The following is a 12239-nucleotide window of genomic DNA, read 5'->3' as shown; positions in this document are numbered from 1 at the left end:
AACAATCAATCCATTCTAATTTCTTAAAAGATTCACATCCAAATCCTATTCTTTATTTTAATAAAGAATGATTCCTGGCCCTCTACTTGAAGTTTTCTCTGGTATCTTACTAACTCATAAGAATTTCACAGTTTTTGTTTTAATAAGAAAATATCCAAAGGGAGAGGGGAACTTCATAAAAGTAATTTTTTTCTTCTTCTAACTGAAACTTTTAAAGATTAAAATATAATTAAACATCAAGGTAAATAATAATCAACATCTGTCTTTCCTTCTAATAAGGTCATCCAATTCTAAATTATAATACCTGGTGGAATCTCCATAAAATTATCATCTCCATTAGTTCACTAAATTAATATTGAAAAGGACATCCACAAATAACTAAAGTACATTTCTAATAATCGCAAGAAAAAAAATCAAAAAATAAACTATAAGACCGTGCCCAAACAGCTTTTAAAAAAATTCCTGCTACCTGTACTTTGGTGACAGGTCCTTTCCATCGTCAGGAGGTGGCTCTGGTGGCATTATAAATACAGTGTGCTCACTTTTCTGTGAATCATCTAGTTCTATCAATTTGGTATCTTCTGTTGAATCAAAATCAACCTGAAAATAAATATTTTCTCCAATTAATTTGCACATAAGCAAAATCTGATTCTGAAATTTCAATACTTGAGTTTAAGAAAAAATACCTTATCTGTTTTCTCTGTGCCTTTATCAGGAAACAACTAGAAAAAAAGAAGAGATTCTTAATGAAAATGTCCACTATGAATTTAATAGAGATTTTTATCTTAAATTCTGATTTAGAAAAAAACCATCCTTTTTTAACACCGGTAGATATAAAACATTTCACAATGTATTTTTAGGTCCTCTACTCTTAAGATAGAGTATATTTCACTTATGGCTATTAGGATAGAAAACAATTTATTTTGATTAGTTATCTCATAAACTTTATTTACAAACAAAAGATGGCCAATCACAGGAGAATCTGGCTTTTCAAATAAAAAATTTCATTATTAAACCCTGGCATTCATGATTGACATCATCTAAGCTTCCTATCTAACTGGAAGATGTTAGAATATCAATTATTTTTTAAGAGACAGAGTCTCGCTCTGTTGCCCAGGCTGGAGTGCAGTGGCGTGACCATAGCTCACTGTAATCTCCAACTTATGGGCTCAAGAGAGCCTCCTGCCTTAGCCTCTCTAGTAGCTGGGACTATAGGCACATGTCACCATGCTTGGCTAATTTTTTCTTTTTTTTTTTAGAGAGACAGTGTTTTGCTATGTTGCCCAGGCTGGTCTCAGACTCCTGGCCTCAAGTGATCCTCCCGCCTTGGCCTCCCAAAGTGTTAGGATTACAGGCATGAGCCACCACACCGAGGTATCAATTTTATTTAAAAAACTATTCAAAAATGTTGAACAGTTTTGTCAATAATTACATCACTGGAGTTTTAGATCACACTGATAGAATGGGAGAAAATTATTCAAGTCTTCTGAGGCACATGAATCATTAGGTGCCCATAAAAATTAAAATGTCATAATATTCTTTTTTGGATACAATCTCAAATTTTCTATAATATATGGTTTATATAAACAATTGGCCCTAAGATCTACTTAGCAAAAAATCCTATTAAAAATGAGAAAAAATATATAACTGAGTCATCACTGTCAAGAATAAAATTTCCTTATAATGGGTAGGGGAAAGCTTTAAAATTTAATATATTTCCAAATATCCTCCACTGGGGCAAAAAAAATATTAGCAAAAGCATTTGGAAAGACATTAAAACAAAAGAACAGAGGACTTCTACTACCCATAAAACTAAATTTTTTAATTAAAAAAACCTAAATCTTAAACTATGAAATAGCCTTAGTACTTAATAGCTATAAAACCAAAGAATCAAAGAGAAAAATAAGCTATATGTGTAAAAACTTGATACTACAAAAAAAAAATAGATTCTTATATTAAGCCCAGAATCCATAACACAAACACACAATATGCCTATATTGCCTTCCTCAGATGACTTTGGGCTAACAATAATACTGACAATCGTATAGGTAAGCCAAACATTTTTTTAACGTTGGTTTTTCTTAACATTGGTATATAGGACAAACTTTTACCTTTTCTATGCAGTCATCAAAAAATGCCAATCCAGTATCTTTATCACTTACAAAACTGCATTCTTCAATGAAACGAATAAAAATCTGTGTTTTGGATAAAAGGGTATAGAATTTTGTATAGGCACGATCTCGGCTTTTTAAAAATCCTAAAGAGAACAAAATTACAATTAAGTTCAAATTTTAAAATGGAACTAGATGTTATTTTAATAGTAAACACTATTTTAAACTTGTAGTTTATCTACATTACATTCTCTTTATATATATTCATATTTATAGGAGCTTCTACAGGTTGAGTATCCCTTATCGAAAATGCTTGGGACCAAAAGTATCAGATATTAGATTTTTTTCAGATTTTGAAATATTTACATATATATAATAAGATATCTTGGGGATGGGACCCAAGTCCAAACAGGAAATCCGTTTATGTTTTATATATACCTTATACACATAGCCTGAAGGTAATTTCATTTAATATTTTAAATAACTGTGTGCATGAAACAAAGTTCATGTCAAGTACCTATGTGTGGAATTTACCATTTATGGCATCACGTCAACACTCTAAAAGTTTCAAATTTTGGAACATTTTGGATTTCAGATTTTCAGATTAGGAATGCTTAATCTGTAGTAACCACATATAGCTCCTTCTGCATAATTCAACCACAAAAAAAAACAAAACAAAACAAAAAAACAACTTAAACCATTAACCTTGTCACTGAAATCCAGATTCCCTATGAGGAACCTCTAGTCCTACAGCTCACTCTGATACTGGGCATACTTTTTTTTTTTTTTTTGAGACAGTCTCACTGTGTTGCCCGGGCTAGAGTGCCGTGGCATCATCCTAGCTCACAGCAACCTCAAACTCCTGGGCTCAAGCGATCCTCCTGCCTCAGCCTCCCGAGTAGCTGGGACTACAGGCATGTGCCACCATGCCCGGCTAATTTTTTCTATATATTTTTAGTTGTCCGATTAATTTCTTTGCATTTATAGTAGAGACGGGGTCTCACTCTTGCTCAGGCTGGTTTCGAACTCCTGAGCTCAAACAATCTGCCCGCCTTGGCCTCCCAGAGTGGTAGGATTACAGGCGTGAGCCACCGCGCCCAGCCTAGGGTGATTTTTTAAAAATACAAATCTGATCCTATTGCTTACTTAAATATCCTTCACAGGCTTTCAATTACTCTTAGGATAAAGACTGAAACTATTACTGATCCTAAAAGATCTTGCATAATATGGCTAACACCCCCTTTTCAAGCATAGTTTTTGAGACACTTTTCTCGCCAGCCTTTCTTTGATGCCTCGGGGTGTTCCACATGCTGTGGTCCTCATCCCCATCCCTTCGAGATACTACTTAGTAGAGAAAGGCTTAAATAAAATAGAAATAAATTATTTTCCACAGTAATAATAAAAAGGTTTTTTTCTTTCTTCTAATGAATCTAGGCAATTATCAGCAAAGGCTGCTAAAACAATTAAGTGAAAGGCTGATGGGGAAACTATAATGAATGAATGAGTGAAGCTGATAACACTTAAACCTAGGAGCTCTAAAAAGTGGGACAGCCAGACATGAATGTGCCTCTCAGTACGATGCAATAGGTAGTAGTGAGCACCGTGTGTTTTGGTACTGCTTGCCAAGAGAACTGAACCTGAATCTAATCAAGCCTCTAGATCTGCACTGTTTAATTCAGTAACCACTATCCATATGTGGCAATTCAGGACTTGAAATGTAACTGATCCAAACTGAGATATGCTGTTAACTATAACATACATGACAGATTTCAAAGACTTAGTGTGAAAAAAAGAATGTAAAAGACTTCATTAATAATTTTTAAAATTTAATTACATCCAAAATTCTATTGTTTTGAATATATTAGAGAAAATACATTGTTAATATTAATTTCCCCTACTTCCTATTTTTTTTTATTGTGGCTACTAAGGAATTTAAAATTATATGTGGTTTACATTGTATTACTACTGGACAGTGCAGCTCTCGGTCTCACCACAAGTTTATAAAAAATAAAGATGATAGAAGAAATGTTAAATAACAACATAAGGATACAATCAGCCAAAAAGCCAAAACCAAATAACATCCAGGAAATTCTAAAGGAAAAACAACAATTTATGGAAAAAATGATATCCTGTTTGGAATTTGGTTTAAAATACTTTTTAAAAAATGGGTAAATTAAAGGTAAATGAAACAAAAATGATGAAGTTGGTAGATGGCTATATGATGGTACATTATATTATTCTATATTTTTTGTTTGTGAAAGTATCCCTAATAAAAAGCTGACCTCAAACCCCTACATAATTCCTTTTTTAGGCCCAAGCTTAGTTGTTATTTCTTCAAGGAACATTTCTCTGACCTTGCTAGCACTCTCACTGTAACCAATACTTTCCTTCACAACACTTATTAAAATGTAACTAGTGTTTGTATTATTTTATTATCTAATGTTTGTATCCCCTAATAGACCAAATGCTGTCCTGTTTACAACAAAAACCTTAGGCCTCAGAAAATTGGTAAATATCTTTCTAAATTCCTTTTAGTTTATTTCAGAGAGAGAGAGAGAGAGAGAGAATTAATTAATTAATTAATGTCCCACTATTGCCCATTAGGAAAATTCATAGTCTGACATTTAAGGCTACCCACAATCTGAGCCCTAATCTTATTTTCAGCCTTATTTTCCACAACACTGCTAAAGCTCATCACTCTGGTCAAATTGTACCATTTAATCTTTATTCCCAAACATGCTCTTATGAGCTGAATTGTGTCCCCCCAAAATTCATATGTTAAAGTCCTAACTCCTCGTACCTCAGAATGTAACTATTTGGAGATAGAGTAATTAAAGAGGTAATTAAGTTCAAATGAGGTCATTAGGGTGAGCCTTAATCCAATAAAACTGGTGTCCTTGCAAGAAAAGGAAATACGGACACAAGACAAACACACAGGGAAGATAAATGCTAGCAACATGTTTCTGTTCATAGAGCTAGGTTATAAATACATGTAAGTTAATTAATATGAATTCCTTAAATATAAATATTTCTTGGTAGTAGTATCAAATAGAAAATATTTTTCACTTCAATAAAAAGAAATTATATTTTCAATGCTTCTCACCCTGTCGGTCAAACAATGAATCAGCAGCTGTGGCTTTATTTGAAGGAGCCTCTGTGATTGGTCTGAGATATGTTCTATATCCTTTTAAAATAGATGCCATAAAGCGCAAAAATGCCTCTTGAATTTCCATCTCAAGTTGTGTCATCTTCTTTTGCCAGGAGAAATCTGCTTCAATTGGAGTCATCTCAATTGCTGAGCCTTCTTGAGTTTTTCGGTGAACTGACGAAGTAAATACAGAGAATAGCATTAATATATAAAGTAATATCTAAAATGATTGATCGATTAAGGAAATAACCAAAATAAAGCCCATGACTTCTTGAAATTCCTCTCTCCATTTACATAAAGAGATCACTGACAGAAACTAGCAGGGAGGCTCAAGCAGGCAGGGCACAGAAAATATGTTCAAAAAATCATGAACAATATTGACTTATTACTAGAATTTTGTTAAGTAATGAGTCTTTTTAAGTAGACCAAAATTATGTTTAAATTTAAGAAGAATTTTGTCATATACAATCTTTCATTAATAATATTCCTTTTTCTTCATATTTACCTGAAGATAGTTGAGGATACAATTTCTTTAAGGCACTAAGTAGACTTTTGCATGGCTTTTTGGGAAGCTGTTTCCAGTTCATGTTCTTCTTTTCATCTGATCTATTAAATAAGAACAAAATTAATAAAATCTGTTATTCATAATCTGCTTTTACTAAACAAAATTTTTATGTCAAAATAAAAAAGAAAGTGGAAAGGATGTTTTCACTGTAGTTACAATTGATATGGGTAATTTGAATAAGTGGTTTCAAGGAAGTTCTCTTTTCATTTCAATCAAGCTCAGTCAAATTTGGTCATCTCATTCTAACTCTCCAGCACAGTTTTCAATGTTGGAGTCAGGAATACAACACTGAAGTATAGTTTCAAAAGTTATATTTTAGGCCGGGCACGGTGGCTCACGCCTGTAATCCTAGCACTCTGGGAGGCCGAGGCGGGTGGATTGTTTGAGCTCAGGAGTTTGAGACCAACCTGAGTAAGAGCGAGACCCCGTCTCTACCAAAAAAATAGAAAGAAATTAGTTGGACAGCTAAAAATATATAGAAAAAAAATTAGCCGGGTATGGTGGCGCATGCCTGTAGTCCCAGCTACCCGAGAGGCTGACGCAGGAGGATCGCTTGAGCCCAGGAGTCTGAGGTTGCTGTGAGCTAGGATGACGCCACAGCACTCTAGCCCAGGCAAACAACAAAGCAAGACTCTGCAAAAAAAAAAAAAAAAGTTATATTTTAGAATTATTACATTTTAAGTGTCAAAACTAATTGACTTGAGACTTCGAACTACCTATTGGTAGGCTTCTAAAATACTCTGTGCCCAAACAGAAGGAATGCAATTTAAGTAAGGATTAAAAGTACATTTATTTGGCCCTTATAGTGGTTAAAAAATAAATAAATCACAACACTATTATTTAATATAATCTGTGATCATAAAGCACTAAAAACCAAAGACACAGAGATGCCATTTTAAGAGGTATTGCTACAAGCTAGGTTTCCAGAATTTTATGTTCCAAGAATACAAAATATATTGGACACAACTGCCCAAAAGGCCTTCTTCTTAAAAAGTTATCATCAAGTATAACAAACATTCCTTTAAATTCATAGCTCGGCTGGAGAGAAACTCAGAGAACTTCAGGGAATGAAAATCCAGAGCAACATGAAGGCCAATCTGCCCTGAGGATTAACACAGAGCTCTGGATTTCAAAGGCTTCTAGAAAAACAGGAGACAAAGTCTTGGTCTCACCAAGCAGGGTGTTAGAACTGAGACCTCCAAATTTAAACCGGGACCCTTGAAAGGTTGGCTCAGCTTGGATTTTGACTGGAGGGTGGAATGGCATGGATCTCCTCTGAGAATTCATTACAAGAGACTGCCTAATGGGTTTAGGGTTTGACTGTGTACTATCAGCAGGGTCCAAGAAACTCCAAGTCAAAATAATTAACTTCAAGTGTTCCCTGGCTGGTAATGCCACCAGCAGAGAAGGAAATATAATATCCTCTCTGGAAGGACAACTGACTAATAAAAGAGCTAATACTTTCTGTGTGCCAAGTACTGTTAAAAGGCACTTATTTTAACATCTCTGAAACTGTAACATGTTTTAAAAGTGATAGAATGTCAAGTTTAATTCTGATCTTCTCTCATTTTACGTAATCACGTCTCATATTTTAGTGCTATCTTTTAACACCTCTCCCCAAATTAAACATTGTCAATACTGTCTGGATTATCATCAGTTTGGCCCTAACATTTACTACCTGTGTGACTTTGTATCAATCACTTAACTAGTCTGTTACTCAATTGTCTTATCTGCAAAATGGGATAATAATGTACCTAATATACAGGGCTGTTGTGAGTTGATAAACTGCATTTGATCTAATTTAAAAAACTATCAATTGTAAAAAGTCATTGTGTTTGTACCAATAAAAGTAAAGAGATGTTGCCAACTAAAGTCTTTGTTAAAGTATTTTAAACTCTACTGGAGGGTAAAATGTTAATTTTAAGCTTTAAGTATCCATATTAAAATAGTAAGGGGGCCCATTAAAGGGATATAAAATTATATAGATCTACACACACACACACACACACACACACACACACACACACACACACATTATAACATTTAGGTAAGTAGAAAGGAAAAATAGAGTAATTTATTGAATCCAAAAGAGAAAAAAGAAAAATAGTACTGAAAAAGCAGAATAGAAAGTACAGAATAAGAAAGATAAATGTCCAATTACATAACAACGCATGCAAAAGAATGGATTTTTAATTAAAAGACAAATGTCCGATTAGATTTTTAATGCCTGTTATATAGTATATACATAAAATTTGAAATTAAAAAGGACAGAAAGGACATACCAAATATATACATATTAATGTCAGAAGAAAAACACAGACTAACACAAAGAGCACTAGAAATTTTTTTTAAAAAGTACATGATAGTATTCATTTAGCTGAATAGAACAAATTTGAACTTGAGTGTACCTTATAACACAGGCTTAAGTATATAAAGCAATGTCCAAATAGCTATAAATACAATTGAAAAACCCACCATCCCACCAGAAATTTTTAGTATTTAGTATGATCTTATAGCTCAAGAATAACTTAAAAACATATACACATACCCTTGTTCCTCATTTGCTCAGCTCCCTCACTCCCCCAAAAGCTAACACTAGTTTCTTGTGCATATTTTTAATATTTCGTTATTTCAAAACTAGCAAATACAAGTATATATAATTATCCCCTGCCTTTTCTTTTGCACAAAGCAGCACACTATAACACACAATTATAGACCTTGATTTTTTCATTTAACGATATATAATTTGGGATCTTTCCCAACATAGAAAGCATCCTCATTGTTTACAATAGTACTGCATTGTATGGACATACCATAAAACAAGTCTGGGACATCTGGATTTTTTTTCTATTTTGAACAAACATAATTTCATGCAAAATAAAACATTAGGATAAATTTCTAGGAATGGAATTGCTAAAGAACACATACATTTGTAATGCTGACAAATATTGCCAAATACCCTCCACAGAGGTTGCAATCATGTATACTCTACTCATACTGCAATGAATGTAAAAGACTGTTCATTTCCCTACAGCCTCAAAGTAATAATATAGTACTAAGCATTTCATTTTGCATTTTTTGGGCAAATCTCAAAAGTGAAAAAGTAGTCTGTAAGTGTAAAACTGATGTAGCATTTCTCTTATAATGAATGAGGTGCTTAAGCATAATTTTTACTTTTCTGTGAAAAGACTTCATAATCTGCCTATTTTTCTATCAGATTATTGATCTTTTGTCAATTTCTAGGGACTCTTTCACATGGCATATTTACAAAAACTGATCATATACTTGGCTCTACAGCAAATCTCAACAAATATCAGAGTCAGTAACATTGATCACAATTCAACTGAGTTAGCATTTAAGAACAAAACAAAACTTTGGAAATTCAAAAACACACTTTTAAATAATCCATGAGTCAAATAAAAAATTTTGATAGAAATAAAGAATATTTAAAACTCTATAAAAATGAAAGCATTATATATAAAATATGGGCTGCAACTAAAGCTATATATCAGGCCAATATCACTTATGAACATCAAGGTAATCATCTTAAATTCTTAGCAAATTTTATCCACTATGATGGTGTTTATTTAAGGAATACAAGGATTGTTCACTACTAATTGATTTTTTAATGTAATCTACCACACATAAAGTAAACCACAAAATGCCCATCTCAATTGTTGTACAAAAGGCATTTATAAAATTCAATAATTATTTATGATTTTAAAAAGCCTCTTAATGATCTAGAGCAGAAGGTAACTTCCTTTATTTATTTACTTTTATTTCAAAGTATAAGGGGGGGGTACCAATTTTTTTGGTTACATGGATCGATTTTGTAATGCTTGAGTCAGGGTGTAAGTGTTCCCATCACCCAGGTAGTGTTCATTATACCCGTTAGGTAGGTACTCCCTATTAAATTGGAACTGACCGATGAGCACACATATGCATAGGGGAAATATAACTTGATGGAAATTAAACAGCGGGAATGGGAGAGGAGGGAATGGGTGAAAACCTACCTAACTTCCTTAATTTATTATTAAGCAATCAACACCACAGAGCAGAAGCTGGCACACTTTTACTATAAAAGGCCACATAGTAAATATTTTAGGCTTTGAGGACCATATTGTCTCTGTCACAACTACTCAAATGTGCTGTTATAGCATGAAAGCAGTCATGCACCACATAGGTAAGTGAATGAGTGTAGCTGTGTTCCAATAAAACTTTATTTACAAAAATAGGCCTTGGGCCAGATGTTAATCCGTGTTCTAAAGCAGTAATCATACTTAATGATAAACTGCTCAAAGCATTCCCTTTGAAATTAAGAACAAGACAAGATACCAGCTATCACAACTTCTATTCCTGATTACACTTAGCAATCCTAGCCAGAGAATTAAGACAAAAAATTTAAAAATATATAAGAATGGTAGATGATGTTATTGTTTACACGCAGAAAATTGAAGAGAATCTACAAATTAAAAATAAGAGAATTCAACTAAATTGCTAGATATAAGACTACTCATCAAAATCAACACATTTCTATACCCCAGCAACTGACAAGTAGAAAATATAATTTAAAATACCACTTATAGGCTGGGTAAGTGCTCATGCCTGTAATCCTAGTACTCTGGGAGGCTGAGGCGGGAGGATCCCTTGACCTCAAGAGTTTGAGACCAGCCTGAGCAAGAGCAAGACTCTGTCTTTACTAAAAATAGAAAAAATTAGATAGGCAACTAAAAATAGAAATAAAAAATTAGCCAGGCATGGTGGCAAGCGCCTCTGGTCCCAACTACTTGGGAGGCTGAGGCAGGAGGATTGCTGGAGCCCAGGAGTTTGAGGTTGCTATGAGCTAGGCTGAAGCCACAGCACTCTAGCCCAGACAACAGAGCCAGACTCTGTGTCAAAAAGAAAAAAAGCACCACTTATAGTAGCAATAAAAACCATAAGGTACTTAGGAATAAATAAATCTAGCAAAATATGTACACGATCTTTTTAGAGAAACACAAAGTTTATTGAAAAACTTTTAAAAGATTAATGAAATGAAATACCACATTGATGGGTAGGGACACTTTATGTCAAAAAGATGTCATCTGCCTCTAAATTGATCTACAAACTCAACAGAATTCTAACCAAAATCACCACATAATTTTGTGTGAAGCTTAACAAGATGGTATTAAAATTTATATGGAAATGCAAAAGACCAATTATAGGCAAAAACGATTTTAAAGAATAGGGGTAAAGGGACTTGCCAACTTATACCACGGCTTATTTTTTAAAAAAGCTTTATTGGGATATAATTCACAGGCCATGCAACTTACTAATTTGAAGTATGCAATTCAATACTTTTTATTCAATTCACAGAGCTGTGTAACAACCACTACAATCAATTTTAAAATATTATCATCACCTCAAAAAGAAATCCCATACCCCTAACCCCCAATACTGCCATCTCCCCCATGCCAAGGCAAACCACTAATCCACTTTATGCCTCTACAGATTTGCCTATTTTGGACATTTCATATAAATGGAATCATATAATATAAGGCCTTTTAGAATAATGTTTTCAAGGTTTATCCATGTTGCAGACCAGTGGTCCCCAACCTTTTCTGCACCAAGGACCGGTTTCATGGAAGGCAATTTTTCCAGAGATTTGGAGGGTGTGGGGTGTTAGAATGGTTTCGGGATGATTCAAGCACATTACATTTACTGAGCACTTTATTTCTATTATTATTACATTGTAATACATAATGAAATAATTATACAACTCACCATAATGCAGAATCTAATGCCGCCACTGATCTGACAGGAAGTGGAGCTCAGGGGTGATGCTAGCAATGGGGAGCAGCCATAAATACAGATGAAGCTTCACTTGCTCACCTGCCGCTCACCTCCTGCTGCGTGGCCTGGTTCCTAACGGGCCACGGACCAGTACTAGTATGGTCCCAGGTTGGGGACCACAGTCGTAGACAACTTAATTTTAAAGTCATTAAGATGGTGTAATACAGGTAAGAGGTTGACACAGATCAAAGGAACAGAATAACAAACCCAGATACATACCCGCACAAACATGGAAATTGATATGTAATGGGGTTGACACTGAAGACTAGTAGGGAACAGGTGAACTGACTATTCACTAAACAGTCTGTATGACAATTGTTTATCCATGTGGGAAAAAGACGGTATCTCTATGTCGCACCATACACTAATAGCAAGTTTAGTTGAATAAAAGAACTAAATGAGAGAGGTAAAACCCTACAACTTTAAGAATAACCAGGATAGGCCAGGCGTGGTGGCTCATGCCTGTAATCCTAGCACTCTGGGAGGATTGCTTGAGGTGAGGAGTTCGAGATCAGCCTGAGCAAGAGCCAGACCCCGTCTCTACCAAAATAATAGAAAGAAATTAGCTGGACAACTAAATATA

General features: G+C 34.2%; 1 protein-coding gene across 1 annotated transcript in view; it reads right to left on the bottom strand.

Annotated features, from left to right (window-relative positions):
• DENND4C (DENN/MADD domain containing 4C) overlaps window positions 1-12239 on the bottom strand; it is a 103242-nt gene that overhangs the window by 44103 nt on the left and 46900 nt on the right. The window contains exons 11-15 of the mRNA XM_012665047.1: window positions 5765-5865; window positions 5215-5433; window positions 2112-2257; window positions 687-722; window positions 470-600 (exon numbers count right to left, since the gene is read on the bottom strand). Of these exons, the coding sequence (XP_012520501.1) occupies window positions 470-600; window positions 687-722; window positions 2112-2257; window positions 5215-5433; window positions 5765-5865 (633 nt within the window). The remainder of the gene's footprint in view (window positions 1-469; window positions 601-686; window positions 723-2111; window positions 2258-5214; window positions 5434-5764; window positions 5866-12239) is intronic.

This window comes from Propithecus coquereli, unplaced genomic scaffold, assembly GCF_000956105.1.
Source record: "Propithecus coquereli isolate 6110/MARCELLA unplaced genomic scaffold, Pcoq_1.0 Scaffold95, whole genome shotgun sequence".
Classification (NCBI taxonomy): Eukaryota; Metazoa; Chordata; class Mammalia; order Primates; family Indriidae; genus Propithecus; species Propithecus coquereli.
The sequence above is the reverse complement of the archived record's forward strand: the minus strand, read 5'-3'. Positions and strand labels throughout refer to the sequence as shown.